Here is a 20,807-nt window from a genome sequence, read left to right as displayed (position 1 = left end):
TAGAGTTTTTAAGTAATCATATTAATATTACATTTACTCCTCCGCAACCTGACTTTTGTTTTCAGCTCCCTTTGGTTTGGAAAGCCAACCATCCAATCAAACTGAATTAATTTTCATAGTTCTCGCAAATTCATGTTACCAAGCAGCGGGTTTGCTTACAACAGTGTTTCCCAAAGTGTTTTTCCTGAGAACCCACTTTCATGACCCAGTTCTCAGTGGGCCTTCTCGATTAATAATGAAAACTGATGCATAAAAGCATATTCCTGAACATTTTTTTTCCAATCATTTCCACGTCAGTTCATCTTCAATAGGTAAACCAGCCATTTTTAGAAGGGAGACAGTTTGAAAAATGACACCTTTGCTCTCCACAACATGGAAACGTGTAGTGCAGATATAAAGAAAGATATTGTGACAATGAAATTGGCAACGCAACTGAAATTTGCTGTGACCCATCTGTCTTTCGGAAGATAGAAGCATAGTCAAGGGCTGGGTAAAGACTGTTGGGGCTCATTCAGGAGATGTTCTTGAACACAATTTTGTTCTTAAACAACATAGAGCTTTTTTTAACCCTCAATATAGTCTTACAGACACAAACCAAGCCCAAGGGTGCTATGTAACTGCTTGCCTCTGACATCTATTGGGAACCTCTTGAAACATTTAAGTCTTTGACACTCGGTCAGACTGTCCCCAAAGTCCTGTATTGTGTAAGAACATATAAGAGTATGAGAATGTATCACGAATGAGGCCAAAATGTGAAGTGTTAGTCGTGGTACTAAGACTTTCCACTGTTAAAAACCCCGTCAGACCTCCTGAAACACCTACAGTATTACGAGTGAACAGCTTGTTGAAATACACCTCGCACGAGACGAGCCCCTCGAGGACCCCCGAGGATCTCTGAGCCAGGTGTGCTTTCCATCCAGCCTGTAAATTTTTATGGATTCACATCCTGCAGAAACAAAGTGTAGCAGCCCCCACCAGCTCTGACATTCACAGAGACGCATGTGTGACCCAGCAACATGACCAGTGGAGCTATGAATGATTGTTGGCAGGGAGTAATGGATAATTTAAATACTTTGGAAAAGGAAGGAAAAGGGTAAAGAAAAATAAAATACATTTACCAGAAACAAACTCGAGACCATCTCTAAGCAAAAGGGAAATACATGCAGATTTAGCTGTAATCAGCTATCCTGAATACAAATATAATCCAGATTTGAAAACAACACATAAAATACTGAAATCCTTTTGATCATTCTTTTTTATTGTTTTTTTTTTCTCCACCTGTGTGTTATTGCTGTTACAGCTCCCTAGCATAGGTGATGTTGAGAACAGCCTTTGCTCTGCCCATGGACACTTCACACCTGCACTGTCACACCTTCCCTCTTCAGCTACTCGCAGCCATTTATTATCACGTCTAACCGTCGTAGGTTACACCAGAGCACTTAACTGGAGACTGGAAACGTGCGATCCGATACAGTCCTGTTACACACATGCTGTCAACAGCTCGATATTTTCACCGTCGCTTAATCTTTTAATTATTTCATTTAATGATTCAAAAAAACAACAACAACAATTGACCAGATTATCTAAAAAATATAAATATTAAAAAAACAACAACAACAACTGTGGCATTTTTGCCAAAGCCCAGTTTGACATTTTGTCACAATTGTTGTTGCCGATTTTCTCATTTCAGCTAATTTGTAAAAGAGCAATTGATGAATGCTGTTTAAAATATATTAAATCAACCAAATTAAAAGTGTAGTTTAAGCTGGGAGATACACAAAACTGCTGAATCTATCCAGAGAGCTGGTCCTCCCTGATTTCACACAGAGGCAACCTCTCTGACCTCAAATCATCTTTCTACTGAGCTTGATGAGCCATTTTTTATTCATTACCTCTGAAATCCGAGCTGATTACTTGCTTCAGTTTTTGTGAAGGCTATAACACGATTATTTCCAGCTCTGCTTTGCCACTTACATATGACAAAAGTTACAATTAGCGGAAAACTTTCTAAATCCCTCTCGACCAAAATCAATACACATTTACAAATGGATGTGCATAAACCAGAACTACATCTACTACTTTTTCCCTTTTATCTGACTTCCCTGTTCCTTCTATCTGCCATCCAATCAGGTGTGTTTTTGAGGCGAGGCCCTTCCCAACACCACCGAGCAACATTTGCGTGATCGCATCACTCCGTCTGCAGAAAACATCCACATTAGTTTGCGCCACAGCAAAGAAACATACAAAAGAAAATGTTGATTACTAGCAAAAATAAAAGGTGTTCCCTCTTCACCCTCCCGTTTCTACTGAATGTGACTCTCCATAGTGCAAGAATTGCTACATGTATCCCGTTTTAACATTCTAGCTACTAAAAAGTAAATTTGATCATTATTTTCATTACAAAAATACTAAATCTGTCCATTAGCTAGTTGTTTATACATCAGATTATTGTTCAGTAACTGGGATATGCTATGACCGGACCATGTAAGAAGTGGCTGGAATCCTTATGGCTGAAATATGCCGGGTTGGTATGTGAATAGTAACGTCAGCGGAGCTGGATGTTTAAGGTGCTGCACTGGTTCTGTTTGTTCTGCACGCTCAGCAGCAAAAATGGAACTGGTTCTCTTAAGTTCCAGTCATTTTTAATGCCTGGAGCATCACATTGTTGCATGATGAAGAAAGAAAAATAAAGATCTGTTGCATGGTCACCTGTTTATCTCCATGCAATTAACCTCATCAGCATAGTTGCTCCAAATGATATTTGACTGAAACAAGCATTGCTAAGCACATGTATACCGTGGTCAGACCCGGTGTATTTCAGCCCTTAAACGTCCTACATTGTAGCCCAGTGCAAATATAGGAGCATCTGAAAGGAAGCATTGCATTAAAAGCTGATTCCAGAACAGATGTCTCATCCTCCTAACTACGCTGTGGGATATTCGGGTCTTCCTGGATGTTTTCCAGCAGCTCGTCCTCAGAAAAACTGATGTGAAGGGAGGTGTCATTCATAGGAGAGGAGTCGAGCAGTTGGTGCTCATTAGTGTTTAAATGTGAGTCGGTAGAGGAGAGAACCCCCTCACATCGCTCCTCCGGCGGAGTGTCACAGCCACTGGAGGCTGTTAAAAATGTCCCGCGGTCCCCAAACAGGTCATCATCATCCCGCAGCGGGGACAGCAAGGACTTAGTCTCGGAGCGGACGCCAGAGTCCTCACTGGTCGAACAGGAACTGCTCTCGCCATTGCTGAGGGACTGGAAGTCAGCAGACGACAGTGAGCTGGGGGTGACGTCTGGGAAGGAGAGGCTGCTGCTGCGGCTCGGGGCTGCATCGTTAGCTGTCGTCTCTCCAGGCGCAAACATAGAGGTGACCTCTGACCCCGGAGACAAGGTCCTGCTGGCTCGCTTGCGGTTCATAGAAGGCGGAGGAGGATCAAGTTTAGGGATCATCTGTTTAGACCTGCCAGTGAGAGAAGAGCTGGTTAGCAGAGCTTTATGTTAACAGGACCATAAGCTTGTTGCTTATTCAGATTTCTCGCTGGCGTGTAGGAGTATGAGAATAAGCCTCCAGCAATATTTCCTCTCCATCAGTTCCATTACACCCCATTAAACTGAGTGCACTATGTGAGCTGTTAGACAAGACAGAAAAGTCTTTTTCTCTGTGGGTCTCTCTTGTTTCTAGATCCCACAGCCCCCCAGTGAGAGCCATAGAAGAACGGGGGAAAGAAAGTGAGCCAGAGAATGAAGAGATGGTGTTAAAGAGAGAGGAAAGAGTTGCAGGGTTTCTTCTCCTTGAGCGCACACACCAGACACACATACATACACACACACACACACACACACACACACCTTCTTGGAAGACTGACTGACTGAACAACTGTAATGTCATGACAAGCATCATATTGTCTTCATGAGAAAATGAGCCCTCACACCTGCTAACACCCCCCCCCCCCCCCTTACGTAACACTGCTGGCTGCTACTGTAACTTTTGTGTCGCTGTGAAATCTTGATTTGGGAGACCTACTGAGTTCATTACTGTCTGCGTCTGTATGAGGATGATGTTGACAATTACAGTCCTGTCATGGTGCAAGGAAATTGTTTCCTAGAGCTAATTATTAACTTTTTCCACATTACTAGGAGGAGTAACACACACACACACACAAACCTGCACACACACACACACACACACACACACACACACACACACACACACACACACACACTACGGGGTAAAATCATCCTCATCACAGGCCATAACTTTGGATTTTATTGGTGTTTTTAAGGATTAGCGGGTCCACCACTCCAACATCTACTATTAGATTATATCATGGGCTTTTTTTTGCCTTTGTTTCTCCCATTTTTCTCCACAGCTGTCTGTTCCTAATTTACCCTGCCAAGCTGCCCCAGTTGTCGCTCCACCCCCTGAGGAGCACTGCCAACTACCACATGCTTCCATGTCACATGTGGAGTCATCAGCTGCGTTATGTCAACCAGCGGTGAGGAATTTTACCATGTGGATATAGTTGTGGGCACACCACACTATTGTCCCCCTACTCCCCTCTTTTCCCACCTAACAGGACCCCGGACAGACCAGAGGAGGCGCTAGTGCAGCAAGCAGGACACAGTACCCTTCATCCAGCTCCCCACCTGCAGCCACTTGCCTTGGAACTGAACCAGTAGCCACCATGACGGTAGGCCGCTACACCACACCTCCTTTACACACAAGGAGTCCTAACAACATCTTCAAAGGGCTTCTTTTCTCCTGCAATTAGCAGGTTAGCCATCAATAGTATTTGGAGAAAAACACATGTGAGTTTGTTGGTTCCCAACTTTTTACTCTAGTTGTGCCAGTAGTCTTGTGCTGCCATGTCCTGTCAACAGCTGACTCCAAATCAGCACCAGACATTAGACTGAACACAGTAGACACACCCCTTTATATACAATTTCACTGCTTCTTCTGTCATATAACAAAAACTAAAACAGCAAGCTGGCTGTTGTAAAGGGACTATAATTTTAAGAGACATATTTTCTCTCCAAGGTCTTGAACTGACCATTGCTCACTCTTATTAAGACCTCTGTATTAGATTAAAGTAATCAGAAAATGCAATAAAAAGAGGTGTGTCTTAGTTGTCCAGTCTTGTAATAACATCGAGTACTGATTTAGAGTCGCTAGGACACAACAAAGATGTTATTGGTTAAAAAAAGAAAAGAAAACAAAAAAATACAACATTTTTTAAAATCAAATAGGAAAAGATGTGTGTCCTACTTATCCAGTCATTAACAATATCTGGTACTAGTTAGGAGTACCTTGATCAAACATGGAAGGTATTGATGTAAAAGAATAGAGTAAATGAGTGAAACAAATATGTAGAAAATAAAAGTTTAATTTCAGAATCGATTTTAATACAAATTCAAAGTTAAAAAAAAGGCTTTAAGAGCTTCACATGTGCTGCCGGTCTCTTTATTCTGACTACCTTCTAATGCTGTCAGCGCCATACAAATCTTCCATCATAAAAAGCTGACTTTTATTGATATTTAAAAGCTCAAAAATATGTTGTCCTGAGTTACTTGAAGATGTGAATAAACACTGAAAGTTATGCCAGGTTATTTTCTGATTGCTTGATAGTCTACGAGACATAAAAATGTCTAGATAGATCTTTGTACTAAAACAATAAATTCTCCTTGGCTGACAAAATCGTGAGGATGGATTTACTTCTCAGTTTGGTCCCAAAATGATGAATGCTGTAAATCTGCGTGCATCCACAGTTTTAGTTTCATTTCTTCTTCCACACTGCTTCACAAACATATTTGCGAGTGAAAAATACGTTTAATTGGACAAATTTAAAATAAGACTGCACGGTGGTGCAGTGTTCAGCACTGTCGCCTCACAGCAAGAAGGTTCCGGGTTCGAGTCCCGGCTCAGGCACGGGATCTTTCTGTGTGGAGTTTGCATGTTCTCCCTGTTCCTGCGTGGGTTCTCTCCGGGTACTCCGGCTTCTTCCCACCATCCAAAGACATGCAATTGGGGACGAGGCTGACTGATACTCTAAATTGACCGTAGGTGTGAGTGTGAATGGTTGTCTGTCTCTATGTGTTGGCCCTGTGATGGACTGGTGACCTGTCCAGGGTGAACCTTGCCTCTTGCCCATTGACGCTGGGATAGGATCCAGCCCCCCCACGGCCCTTAATGTAGGAATAAGCGGAAGACAATGGATGGATGGGATGGATGGCAATTTAAAATAAGGTTACATTTCCACAGAGTGGAATAAAACTCCAGGCCTGGGCTTTGTTTTCCTCCCTTGAGTTCTTGTTTCATTGTGGCTTTCAAACACAAACACAGTTAAAAGTCGGATGCTGCTGTGATCTCTTGTGCTATTATTTTTTTGAATGTATTGCAAAGATGTGGTGTTCCTGAGATAAAACTGTGGCAGGCTGCCTCTCTCTCTCTCTTTCACTGATTCCAGATCTCATTATCATAACCCTGACTCAGCACCCCTCTATTCTGACATCGCTCTCCATCTCGCTGCCTTATCTCCCTCTCCTGTGTTGTTTCTTTCCAATTTTATACCTCCCCCTTAAAGCGATGTCTTTGTCTCTCCATTCATCCCCCTCAGCGTCTAAGCTGCAGGTGTCCCATCTTCAGGAGGATATGATTCCTTTAATTAATTTCTAATATTTCCATGCAAGATTCTGCTAGTTTTGGATATTAATAATGCTATTTAAGCTCAAGCAGCTTCAGGGAATGTAAATCGCTGAAGTCTTTGCGTCGTAAAGTAAATTCTATCATGCTATATTCTCACAGGGCAGCTCTTTCCTGACTATCTTCCAGCTTTGCATTGAAGGAACACGTGACTTATTGCAACTGGGAATGGGACATAATAGTTCTTGTAATGGATCCTCAGCTGTCTTGAGCTCAGAGGCTAATTGATAAAGGTCCACTGTGTTCCGGATGGACAGGCCAGAAGAAGTGTATTTTTTTTTTTTAGCATATCTTGTATGTATTATGTATCGGACCTAAGACATCTCTAAAGAGCTTTGTGTGCTGGGTGCAATGCTACCCACTGTTGGCTTTTAATTCAGAAAGATTATGTGTCTGTCAAACACTGTTGGAGACTCAGAGTCGATGTGCGTCAGTCTAATTTGTTCCCTGTGTGCTCATAGAATAAAATCACTTCATTTCCTTAAGACTGAGTGTCCTAATCTTTTTCCAAGGATGTCTAAATGACTCCATGGATCTTGTTTGCTCTAAATGATATCTCACTTTCTGCGTCATTATTCTACATGGTAAAAGTTCTTTATTGCATTTGGCTCCTGCCTGAGACCGAAGCTTATAAATTAGTTTTAGTTCAATTCTTATGCCTGTGTCATGCCAAATGTTTGTCCAACTGTGCACCACAAGACACCAGGATGTTCTCTTCTGGTACTTATTATAGAAAGAAAGTGCAAAAAAAAGGAAAACACAAAAAAAAAAACAGAACACAAAAATAACAACCCCTAGTCAACAGCTCACTTCTGTACTGGTACAGTTCTACAGATGATCACTCCATAGGTCGCTTTTACTTTTCTCACCGGGTTTTTTTCAATATAAGGTGCAAGTTTAGACGTTTTATGTGTGTGTATGGCCGTTTGTGCATCATCTATATCAACGAAATCAATATCTGTTTTTATCTTCTAAAACAAAGTATCCCATAGTTCATAATAAGAATATTATAATATTTTCTGCCTGGAAAAATAGTGATTTGCTTTAAATCAGTAAAGCTTAACATGCCGATGACAAATATGCACAATTTTTTTTTTTTTTTGGCAAGCAAACACAGACACACACTCACTCAGACACTAAAATAAAACACACATCAGGGATGCAACGGGTGCGACATTCTGAGCTGCTGTAGATACTTTCATTTAAGATGATAATTCGTTTTTAAACATTTTTATTCACCTTTTTTAACCTCAGTAAAAATCATTAAAAACATCCATTTTTAGTCTTTCAGTGATTTATCTTTCAGGAAATATTCCCCTACATACTCCTCCTTTCAGACACAACATTTAACATAACCTTTGACGACTGCTACCATCTCTGAACAGCTTTCTATTTACAGATGGTCAACAAGGCCATTATCAGTGAACACTGAGGCCCAGCTGATGTACTGGTGCATCCCTAACACATATTCTGCAGAAAGAGAGAATAGAAGACAGGTTCACCATCAGGTGCTTCTTCTGCCTCCATAGTTGTTCTGTTCAGGCTGAATCTTCACTGACATCACGAAGTAAAAGCTAGACAGCAACATTTCTTCCCTTTGCAGAGACAAAACTAGAGCTCCAGCAAAGTGTGTGGAAACACGGACAATGCTACTGTGCTCAAGACATGTGTGACTCACTGATTGCCATAATTCTAACGTGCTTATGAATTCTGCAGAACCGCATCAGAGGAATCGCTGAGACCTAAACACTAGCCAGCAAACACCCACATTTTTCATCCACCACATGCCCAGTGTCATGCTTGTGCCACAGGTTCCACATGCTGGTTATCATGAGTAATACTCACATAAAGGAAGGAGATGGGGGTAGAGAGGAGAAGAGGAGGAGGAGGAGGAGGAGAGGAAGGGGGCTGGGAGGTGCCAAGAAAGCTCCCCGGACTTCGAGGGAGACGAAGGAATGGGGACAGGCGATGGAATGCATAAGCTGTGCTGTGGGTGTTATTCTGGGGTTCAGTTTGTTTGTTTGTTTGAGAGAACTGACAGATTGAATAGTTGAAATCTCATTGGAAAGGGATGGATGGTTAGATGAGGAAGAGGATGAGCAGGAGAGGATCCTCACACCTGTACCAAAGAGAGGCAACAGTTAGACCACAGAGGATCAGGGAGCTACGCAAGAACTACACCAGTGGTTTAGCAGCTTTCAGCCCATTGAAGCCACTTTTGATTTTCTGGATCAGTCTCAGTCTGCAGATTTTCATAGAAGGGAAGAGTTCTATTTACTGCCAATGAAGCTCATTTACTTAAAGGAGCAAACTTTTTGCAAAATCCAATTCTTTTCTATATATCCTCCAGAGCCAGACAAGAAGATGGATACCTCTCTCTCCTCTACTAGTGCATTGGTGAGCTGAGACCCACAGAGACTAGCTGATGGCTAGTCAGCTCGGCACAATGAATGGTAGTGAATAGGCAGAGTAGAATGCTTCCATCTTGCCCACTCAGCTTCCAAAACCCATCAGTCCTTCCTGGTTCAAATAGATCTGGTTCAGAATCTTGGTTTGTCCCTCGTCGCCCTCTCTCACAAAGTCAGGCATCATCAACAGTTTGCGTTTTGAATGAGTGTTTTTTTTTCCTTTAATTACAAAGCAAACGTTACACACAGCCCTTGTTATACTCACGCAGACAAGGACCATTTTGGAGAAAAGTGTATGCTAACTTGCCCATCCACTACCATTAATTGCGCTAAGCTAACTGGCAGTCAGCTGGTCTCTGTGGGTCTCATATTGCACACAGGGAAGAGAAGAGTTTCTATCTTATGGTTTGGCACTGGGGAGGATGACAAATCAGAGTGTTTCTACATAAGTTCCTTTAACTCTTGAGAAAAATGTCTCCTAACAGTTGAAAGGAAATTAGTTTCCACTCATTATGCTCAAAGCTAATGATTAAATCAGACACAAATGACAAGCCTGTCGCACCCTGCGCTCAGATTTTGCATCGTTTGACAAATCTGAATGTATTACTCACGCCCAAAAGACACTTTGACCATGAATGCCCCATACGCCCCTTAATCAAGCAACATCATATGAAAGAACCAAGTAGGAGGTTTGCGCTCAGAGCAGGGAAACTACGCCCTTGTAAAAGCATCTTGCTTTAGAAGGAAATTAACACAACACCCATCAGAGTGTGTGTGAGATGTCTGTGTGGGATGATTAATCATGTAGGCGGATGAATGTGAGAGTCTACAAGAGTAGAATGGGAACAGCAAAGTGCCTTCAAAATCAAAGCAATTGCATTTTAAAGAGCACCTGCCTCACGAAACCTTCTCAAGTGACTGACAGGTTTATTTTACAGCGCTCAAGATATCACGGTCAGCCTGGCACGAGTCTGAAAACACAGATGTGTCCTCTAAGCTGCCAGTTCTATCTCGGAACAAGTCCGCGGTACTGTGTAAATCCATGTGGCAGGACCAGTCCCGCAAAAACGCCTCAAAACATCCTCTGACATTAAATTACTGAAGGGTGAGGCTGCCGGTGCAGGTCTGAGAATCCACAGACAATAATGACAGTGATGACGAAGGGAAAACAACAAAAACACGAGATAGAGGGGAAGGGCGATGAAAAGATAAGCTAAGAAATGTGATTATGCAACCAACAGTACTGAGTGGCGGTAAAGAATGACTCATTTGTGGAGTGGTCACAGTATTTGTCTGGTTCTGCTCTGGGTTGGCACATAGATTGTGTGTGTCAGTTAGAGAGGTTTATGACTCAAAAAGCTGTAACTTCATGTCATGCCCACAAAGTGTATTTTAAGCCTACTATTACATCCTGTTTTGTTCCGATAGAGAGTTCAATGCCAAGACGCCATTTGCTGTGATCATATAAGAGTGGAGTGAGTGGGCCAGCTGGCTGCAGCGGGGACGTGTCCTATCATATGGTCCATTATATACTGATACAAGAATGCTGACTCATACTTTCTGACCAACAGACCTGCCAATGTCCAGAGTGTGGAGGAGAGACTTTGGGATATCTTAACTGCCTCTAAGAATCTCAACCGACTCATTCATTTCAAATTGAGTCATAGAGTTTCACATAAAACTGCCCCAATTGTGATATGAGCAAAGAATATTGCTAACATGTGATGTGGAAGTGTCCCTCAGGGGGTTGCAAATCTAAAGGATTTGTTTAAATTGTGAGGTAAGACCAGCATCCCACACCATCCCACACAACTGCTCCTTGGCCATGACTCGCTGCTTGGACCTGGAGAAAGAGGGCCGGCTTTTGCTGTGTGGTCTCACAAGATGCCAAAAATAAAGGTGCCTCACAATCTTAGCATGAGGACATGACTTACGGTGAGTCCTCCTCCCAGCAGCCGAGTGAAGACTAGGCTACTTGGATCTAGAGTACAGGGGGACTGATTTAAACTTGTTTGATACGTTTTCAATCAAAAGTTGTTCACAAAAAAAGGAAAGGAAGAATGATTACTCTTTAGAGGAGAGAATAACATCGCTACCGCAACGGCAAGACAAACTAGCAACATTTAGCTACTTGTTTATTGCACGTGTGTGTGTATGTGTGTGTGTGTGTGTCTTAAAGAGGCATTTGGTCTTATTTTTAGTTTTTGATATTTAATGTCCATCACCTGAATGCAGGGAATAAATATGTAATAGTTACTTTTCAACTTTTTAGAATTGTTCTTCTTGAGTTGTGCACATGTGGGTTAGTGGTCTTGCGATATATTAGTAATCCTAAAATTGTGATACAGTCGTTTACTTCTATTTATATTGAGCCAAATCCCCCCCCAAAAACTGATCACATGACACCGTCCAACGAGAGCAGGTCTAGGACCCTACTGTGTAATTCATATAATTTAGTAAAGTGACCAATAACTTGGTGACAAAGAAATGTCATTCGTTCTTTAGTGAAAACACGCACGTGAGCATCTCGCATCTAAGATGAGAGGTTTGTTGAAAGGTAGAATTCAAGCTCATTTTAGTAGGAAAAATCATCGTGATTTGATTTTTTTTGCAGAAAAGACAATCCAAACAGTGTTTGTGCTTCTTTCGAAAACAAGTGCGGTGATACCATTTTTTTGACTCAAAACATACATGTTTTATGGGACTATTTCCTTGTAGACATTTATAGAGGAAGAGAGTTGGTGAGAGAAGTATCTGTCTGCTATTTCACAGAATATAAAATAAGGCCACTCAGGCTGTAAACATTGACTTGCTGAGGAAATCCAGAAAACAAAAGCAAATGGAAGCAATAAAATTTGTAGTGTGTAGGCGGCGGCTACAGCGGAAGGTGGGTACAGAACTGTGCCAAAGGTAAAGTAAAAGGCTTAGAGGAAATATAATAAGGCAGAAATTGCCATTTCTACTCATATTTTTTTGACTTTTTTTTTAATGATCTATGAGCCCAACAACAGAAATAACCTGATTTGTCACTATTTTAGCATTCATATATAAGCTAAATTCTTAGATAAGCATTTTGAGGACCTGTCACCCAGGAGACGAGGTAAAATACAACCTCAAATACTCAGCTGGTACATTTCTAAGAAGCATAGGGGCTCAGGAGGAGGCAGAAGGTAAAGCAATCCTGGGAAACGGAAATCCAGAGGAAAAAAGGGGGGTTAACCCTGGAACATGGCAACACACTCCCACTTGAAACTAATGTTTAAATGGAAATGTACAGTAACAAGATTCCTCTCCTGAGAAGAGATTAAGAGTTCCTCTTTGTCTTCCATTTTATTTTTTCCCCTTCTGCTTATGTAAATAAATATATTCTGACATTTAGTTGGATTGGGTTAGGATTGAGGAGGGGATGGGGCGGGATTGGCCCAGGGTCTGTGCAGGAGGAAAGCCATCGGATACAAGCGTTACCATCTAAGGCCACACACACACACACACACACACACACACACACACACACACACACACACACACACACACGTTCAAAATTATAGCAGCCACAAACCCACCAAATACACTTCCAACTCCTTATTTTTCTCATGTTTTTGAAGTCAGATTTAACACGCTCTCTTTTGAGATTTTACTTCCACTGACTGATGGGAAAAAAGAGCCAGGGAGACAATAGAAGACGCTGAATGAGACAGAGAACGAGGGAGATAAAAGGAAAAGGTTTTAAGAGTTTGTTCTACTTGAGAGCTCTGCCTGATCTTGTGTTTTCATGCGATGGGTTTAAGGAAATTAGAGGCCCATTAAAAAGTAATTACATACATCATGTATGCATTCAAGGCAAGGCCTGCTTGTGAAGATTATGCAAGTAGTAAAGGTAGAGTCGGAGAAGCCCTTCACGAAAATGTGTAAGACAAGAATGTATTCCTTGTAAATGAGTCCAAAGAAAATGACTCAATTTCCAGCCTTTTATTCTTCAACACTTATTCTAATGGCTTCTCAAAATTAGTCGTCTCAACAAAATGCTGAGATGGAACCGAAGCTGATGGACTTTCTGTTTTTTCTCTTAATTCTCTTTTCATTTCCTCTCTCAGCTTCAAACCTGATCCCCTCTTTTGTTTGTCTAACCCCGACGCTTTTCTGCCTGCGTTCTGTAATCCCCTGATTACAGTCACACTTTCATTAGCTGGAGGCTGTTTCTGCTGAGTTGAGCTGTTCTCTGCTAATAACACTAAAAGCTACAGGCTGTGTATGTCACACGTGTGTAGCCTCGTTACCTCCAACACAAACTGACTGGTAACATTGTAGTGCATTAATGAGCGCATACATTCATGTTTCATTGTTTCACCACTAAATGATACAGTGAGAGGACCGAATGCTGCTTCTGCACAGTGGGACAACATGAGCATAGATAATATTCTCTTTGGGTCGTATCATCCAACACCAGTGCTGTGTTACCGCCCTGGTTTATGCAGCAGGAAGTGTGTTTGTGACGGTGATTTTTTTTTTCTTCTTGCTTTTAATGCAGAGCAGAGTTTACAACAATTGCTTGAGCTCTTTGTCCGCTGTGGAAGCAAAGCCCGGCTCCGCAACACTGGCCCATGCAGTCGGAGAAAGACGACAAATTATGTCAAGATATCACAAAGTTGCAAACAGTGGCACATTTTTGAGGCGCGTTGATATTTTAATGTAACGCAAAGCCTTTGAAAAAACCCTGCTCTGAAGTCAATGCGCAACATTTATCCTGCTATTGAAAAGGGGCCTGATTGAGTCAGCACAATGCAGGTACATCCTCCCTCTCTCTCTCTCTCTCTCTCTCACACACACACACACACACACACACACACACACACACACACACACACACACACACAATTTGCACATTTATGCTGCTGCTCTGTAACAACTATAACATTAAAATGTAAAACATTATTCTTGTGTTTATCACCTCAGGGAGTTTTGGAAGTTTTCTGATGTTTCCATGGAAAAAAAACTGTCAGGTAGCCTGAAGTCCAAGGCTGCGATCAACTTGTGTTACAACAGGATGAACAAATCTATAACGTATCAAATACTTGCAATGATCTTATTCAGACAGAGGAGCAGGAAAAAAGTTGTTTCCTTTGTTGGAACTTGTTTGTTTTCCAACTTCTCCAATCTGTGTACTGTACATGACTTTGCACCCAGTTTATAGATAGTTACATTTATTTTAATAGATTTTCCCCCAAATGCACTGATTGTTGACCATAGTTTAAATAGTGTCATAAACATAAACCTACTTTTCATCCATGTTGGCAGAGTTTCTCGATGTGAACGGTACAACCTCGTTGCCTTCAGAGCTCTCCTGGTTCTCAACCATCCCGTTGCCTCTGATGAAGGGATCCAGGTCTCCATTGAGTGAGGAGGCAGGTTTGGTGCTGTTCTCCAGGTTGACCATGTTCAGGTAGGACTCAGCACAGTCCACCTGGCTGGGGGAGAGCGCCGCAGTTTGGAACGGCCATGCAGGCGTGGAGGTGATGAGCTGGTCCAGGATCTGGCTGTAGCGATTCTTCAGGTTCAGAGAGAGAGATTTTGCTGATGTCGAAACTAAACTGCCCGACGACTGTTGACCATCTGGAGGAACAACACAGAAGACAAATCAACACAATATCACCGACAAAAAACAAAAGTAAGAGGCAAACAACTTGTTGCCTTTGTAATGCTTCGGTCTCTCTAAGTGCTGATTATCATTACAGAAAGGAGCTGGCGCTGCGCCAGGAGGAGCACTTAGGTCAGCCAAACCTCTGATTAGCAAGATTAGCCTTTTCTATCAGAGTAGCCAACATGACAAATAGAGGTGTGGAACATGATGTGCCAACACACCATCAATCAAACTTTATTTGAATTGCAGCTTTCATACAACAAGGCAATCTGAGAGCAAAATAAAGAAGTAAAAATGAGAGCGCAACAAAGCAGAATTAAATTTAAAATGAATTGAGAGCTGGGTGAAGAGAAAAAGGCCAAAAAACCCACAAAAAAACAGAAAAGAAGGAATCAAATGTATCAAATGTACCAAATCTAATAATGTGACACATGCTGATGGAAAACCAGGCCAATGATGGGCATCTGAAGTTTATTTTTAAAGATGTAAAAACAGATCAGATCTGACATTTAATTCCTGTAATATATATATAAGCTAATATACTCATGTCTAGATACTCTGTCTTCATGTACCCTGATCTTGGCAGAACTGGTTTCAAGTACTTTACAACAATCAAAGGAATGAAATGTCTCATTTTTTGTATTGAGTTGGATTATATTAACTGTCATAAATGATATAGGTAATATAATTTGTTGAGTGCTCTTGTCTGGTCTTGTTTGTGTCGCTCTGTATGCTGTCATGTTTGTTGTTGACGGGTCTGTTGAAGACAGAATCTCAATGTCAAAACAGACGTGATCACACGTCCACAACATCCCATTCAGGGTGATGTGATGATAATATCCATTATTACTTGCTGTTCTTTGAGTTGCTGTAAATAAAAGCCTCCTCCAGCAATCACCAGGTATATATCAGGTATCCCTAAACCAAAACAGACTCATAAACATGTTTTACCGCAAAGAAACTCTCTCATTTTCTGCCTCTTTAAATCCTCATGAAATCAACATTGATTTTTTAGTGCTTTTATCGTGTCTTCTCTTGATCTTCTCCCAGGTGCACATGTGCATGGTGCACCATGTGGCCAAAAAGTGACCAAAAAGGGATTTTTGTAGATTTTTCTAAATGCTATTCTAGAGTCAAAACAATTTAAAAAAATACTGAAGACTCCTGCACTCGGGGGAAGTACATTTATGTTCTAAAATCTATTCATATCTGTAAAAGAACCAGACAGTTTCCTTGTGATGCACAATGAGCTAGCAAGTTAGCGAAACAAGTTATGAGAGAGATAGTTGTGCTTACACCCCCATTCTCTTCTCCTTCCCTCCTAACCCATGTTGAAGAAGAAAAGTGGCACATGGCTCTCAGACTGCTGACCAAACAATCGCCCACACTAGCATTTCCAGGTTGCCCTCAGCAAAAATTCAACCATGAATTTCTCTGGATTGACGATGTCTTGAAGTTGCAGCTGATAAAATGTTGCTTTTTTTTTTGGCCACATGGTCAAGTTACCAGCCTTCCACTACCATCCAATCTCCCGCTCTCTGTGTCACTTCTACTGCCATTCATCCATCCATTTCTATATCGCTTATCCGTCAAGGGTCACGGGGAGGCTAGAGAGGAGGGGTTCACACTGGACAAGTCGCCAGTCCGTCGCAGGGCCATCAGGAGCAGTTAGGGGTTCAGTATCTTGCTCAAGGATACTTGGACATGATCGCCAGGGGAAGAGAGGATCGAACCAGCGACTCCTTGGTTGCTGGACGGCCACTCTACTTCTGAACCATGAAATGTTGTTTTTCTTGCAACCCATTAACTACCTGCTGGGCAGCAGCATTCACTCCAAAACTGCTGTGTTGATCTTGGAACTATTAATTAACAATGTCTGCTGGAATGAACATGAATTCCGGAGAATGATGGCAGCTCCTCTGTGTATTTGGTTAAATGACATTTACAGACCACATAGAGTGGAAAAACAAAACAAACTTCAGTGCCACACACCCTCACTGAGCATCTCCTTTTGTGCTACTGGTTGCTGTAAATGTCAAGTGATATTTGCAACACGTCCCTTCCTTGCTTCATATTTGGACCAGAAATATTTTTGCCATTACACAGAATCAAACAGCAGTCTACAGGCTGTTTCGTGAGGACTTTAATAGTCTGGGGCTTTGCATCAGTCCTCGTTATTTTGACTCAATTGCCTTCCTTGGCGCTGTGATCAACACATCTTCAACTTTAATAAGCCTCATTAGAATAAGGAGTGTGTTCAAATGTTTCCTCTCTGGAGCACAGCATTTTTTTCCTCAGCAGCACAGAAAACTGAGTCCCTTCTTTAAATGTCCAGGTGGTGCAGCAGGAAAGGCACGGCAGAGACGGGCTTTTCTGCCCCGTCAAACATAACTAACAGAGACGGACGCAAAGCCAGCGAGGGCTCACGGTTTGTGTCATGACTCTTTAACAAGCTCCCAAAGCCAACAGGGGGTGAGCAGTGAGAGGGACTGTGGTACGTGGCGACCCCTGACAACCTCAGCTGTCACTTACTGTGTCCGTTAGCTTGAGGCTCCTGTTGTGGCTGGCCTGGTTCTGATGTTCTTGTAAAGCGGCCCTCCAGCTCTTTCAGCTGCTGCACCAGTAAGGCCAGGTGCTGCAGCAGGTCCCTGTTCTGTAGCAGCAGCTGGTGGACGCGGGCCTGAGCCTCCATGCGAGCAGCCGTCTCTGCAGCCATCTGATCCTTCAGGAGCTGCACCTGTAGGTAAACAGAGGGCCAAGGTAGGTTTGGGTGGCTGGGCGTGTGTGTGTGTGTGTGTGTGTGTGTGTGTGTCTGTACAGTTAAAGTTTGTTTACACCCACAAGAGTGAACGACTGGACTGAATGAAACAGAGAAAAGAAAACCTCAACTTTATTTTATTCTTGTAAGAATAAGCATATATATGTTTATATTTCAATTTTCATTTTATTAGTAATGCGGGATATATCTATAATCCCTATAAAAAGCATCCAGAAATGACATGGTTACTTAAATATATTGAGTTTAATGATCTCAAAGAATTTCATAAAACCAAAAGTAGTTCTGAGTAATGACTATTTATTACCAAATATGGTAATGCCCCGGGAGCCACAGACAAAAACCCTTAACTGAAAAGATTCATCAGAGTTCTAATCATTACTCAAGACTCACTCACCAAATTAAGCTTAGCTACTTAGAAGGAAGTAGTTTTTTCTTCTCCCGGGTGTCAGTTAAATCAGCCAAATCAATGAATAATACTTCTGTCAGTGTGGATTTGTGTTGCAGCTCCTCACATGATGCTTTAAACATGGTTACCCTCTTACTACATCTTTAATTCAGTGATTGTTTTACCATGACGCACTGAACTGGCTCTCCATAACCGTGTGTGTGCTGCCCCCAAGTGGCATCAATAGGAAACAGCATAAGAGCAGGAAAAAAACAAAAACCTAGTTGTTTAATCACGATCACTGAGCTCTGCTGTGACCGACAGACCAAAACTATAATCACCTCTTTGTCAGGATCATTTTGAAACTATTCTTTTTGGGATGTACTGCAACAAAACAACTGAGTGACTGAGGAAGCATATAAGTTATTTCAGATTTGAAAGAGGTGGCTTTTGCCAATAATTTCTCGAATCTAAACATTTAATTTGCGGTATAATCTTAATGTGCTTTTATCCACATCACGTGCAAAGCATCATTAACGTCAGTATGTCTTACCTGTGCCACGGCCACCTGTGTGTGCTGCTGTTGCTGCTGCAGCTGCTGCTGAAGGAGCTGCAGGTAGTGCTGTGACGCCAGCGGTGTGAGAGCTGGTGAGCGAGGGCTGCCGGGGGTGATGCCCTCGGAGGTCACGGTGAAGAGGGATCGTCGATCAAAGTCCTGACCACAGACAAACGCGCGGATTTATTGAGGGAAGGGAAAATACTTCAAGGTGAAAAGATGAAAGAAAGAATCTCTCTCCTTCAGGTGCATTGTCATTTCACCAAGAATCCTCATAAAAAAAAAATCCAGCTCACATCTACTGTGCAAACTATTAAACATCACACACGCATGCTGACACTGGAAACAGCGCATTGTGGTTATATGCCTTAGCTATGTGTGCCTTTCCCTGACCTTTGACCAACAAAATCTGTAGTTCATCCATGTGTCCCAGTGGAAAATTCTACCAAATTTGAAGAAAGTCCCTCAGGGTGTTACTGAGATATTGCATTTTACAAGAATGGAGAAGACATCGCTCACATCTGAGGGGACAGTGACCTTGACCTTTGACCATCAAACATTCCTCCTTGTGTCCCAGTGGATGTTTTTGCCAAATTAGAAGAAATTCCCCGTGGCCGTTCCTGACATATTGTGTTTAGGAGAACAGGACAGATATCACGTGCATGTGAGGTGGCAGTGACCTTGACCTTTGATCCTGATATCTTTACAGTTCATCCTTCAGTCCCAGTGGATGTTCACAGCAGATCTAGAGAAATTCCCTCCAGGCCCTCCAGAGATACTGCATTAACAAACAGGAGGACAACCTGAAAACACTATGCCTCTGGCTCACAGCTGTTGCTGCCGCAGGCATGAAGACAGTTGTCTACATCGATCCTCAGAACTCGTAGTGCTGGCAGTTCTCAGCTGAACCACAATATATACTGTATACGAGCTGAGGTATTTTTAGCCTTTGACATCACATGAATGCAATAAGAAAACCAGGGGGACAGAAACCAGCCAGTCAATGGAGTTTCTGAGACTGCGACCCACTGATGTGGAACCCTCTGGAGTCCTCATGGAATGTCTTCCCAGAGCTGGAATGATCTCATCCCATCATACGCTCCCGCATTTATGTCTCATTTTCTTCTCTCAGGTGTTTAATGATTGTTCAGATAATATTTCTTGAAGCATCTGCATTTCCCAGGAGCATATTTTCACTTCACTGTTTGATTTCTCTCACATAGAAGATTGAATTTCTGCCTCGGGACATCAGTGGAAACAAAGACAAACTGGTTAAGAGTGTTTGAGTGGCACCAGGGAGGAAGTCCTGTATGTTCCAGTCAAAATTAAACGTGGAAAATTAAAGTAAGTCACATGCTACGGTTACTGCTGTTATGCAAAACCACTGTTCATACACTGATGAGGTAAACTGTGAGTTGTAACTCTCACAACACACCACTAGAGGGCAAAGCAGCACAATGTACAATGTCAAGTTACACACAGAAAGATATATACATATATTGAGAGAGAGCGAGAGAGAGAAAGAGAGAGCGAAAGAGAGAGGGGCTACTGTCCACAACATATATCAACTTCCTTAAACAAGTGTAAAAAAAAGAAATAAAGGCAAAAGAAAAGTCTAAAATAATCTAATCTTTCACCAGTATGAATAAATAAAATCTACCACTGCTGGCAGATACAAATACTGTGATAAACATACTAGATAGCACAGTACAAGTAAATACATTGATCCGTCAATCAACAGGAAATTACAGGTAATCATCAATTAAAAACAATTTACAAAAAAAATGTATTTTCTGATTCCCTGTTATAAAATTAGGATATGCTGCTTTTTTAATTTTTCAAATGTTATTTTTTTGTATTTGACATCAATACTTCTTTACAGTGACTTGTATAGGTCTTTGAGTTTTGCTCAGGCAACGAAATCATTTCAAAACTTTGCTTTAGGCTCCGGGAAACGATAATCAGCACTTCTTTTACACATTCCTGACCCTTTTTCGACAAAAGTGATCAGCAGGATAAATGACAAGGAATTAAAGGAAAATCATTTTCAGTGTTCAAATGGCACGTCGAATAGTTGTTTTTGTCTGTTGTTTCTATTAAACCTTTGCACCCCAATATAATCTCAGCATAATCACCATTTAATGTAGTTTACATCTTTCTCTTCCTTTCTGTTATCATGATATCTCCTTATTCCTTCCTCTATTTCCTCCCTCCTTTCCCTTCTTCCTTCCTTCCTTCCCTTCTTTGCTTATCTTCATACAGCAGATGTTCATGAATGGGATTATAGTGGCGTTTCTCAGAAATCAAAGGGAACCGCCTGGGTTTTTGGGATTAGGTGTCCCCCTTT

The 20,807-nt window shown here is 41.8% G+C and overlaps 1 protein-coding gene across 1 annotated transcript in view; it reads right to left on the bottom strand.

The window, feature by feature from the left end:
* Positions 1-928: 928 nt before the first annotated feature.
* LOC147243753 (carboxyl-terminal PDZ ligand of neuronal nitric oxide synthase protein) overlaps positions 929-20,807 on the bottom strand; it is a 53,712-nt gene continuing 33,833 nt past the window's right edge. The window contains exons 8-11 of the mRNA XM_086187839.1: positions 18,458-18,619; positions 17,273-17,477; positions 14,379-14,712; positions 929-3,454 (exon numbers count right to left, since the gene is read on the bottom strand). Coding sequence (XP_086043965.1) covers positions 2,920-3,454; positions 14,379-14,712; positions 17,273-17,477; positions 18,458-18,619 — 1,236 coding nt within the window. The 3' untranslated portion in view covers positions 929-2,919. The remainder of the gene's footprint in view (positions 3,455-14,378; positions 14,713-17,272; positions 17,478-18,457; positions 18,620-20,807) is intronic.

The sequence above is a fragment of the Aulostomus chinensis genome, chromosome 19 (assembly GCF_037954235.1).
Source record: "Aulostomus chinensis isolate RoL2024-O1b breed Wild chromosome 19, RoL_Achi_v1.0, whole genome shotgun sequence".
Taxonomy (NCBI): Eukaryota; Metazoa; Chordata; class Actinopteri; order Syngnathiformes; family Aulostomidae; genus Aulostomus; species Aulostomus chinensis.
The sequence above is the reverse complement of the archived record's forward strand: the minus strand, read 5'-3'. Positions and strand labels throughout refer to the sequence as shown.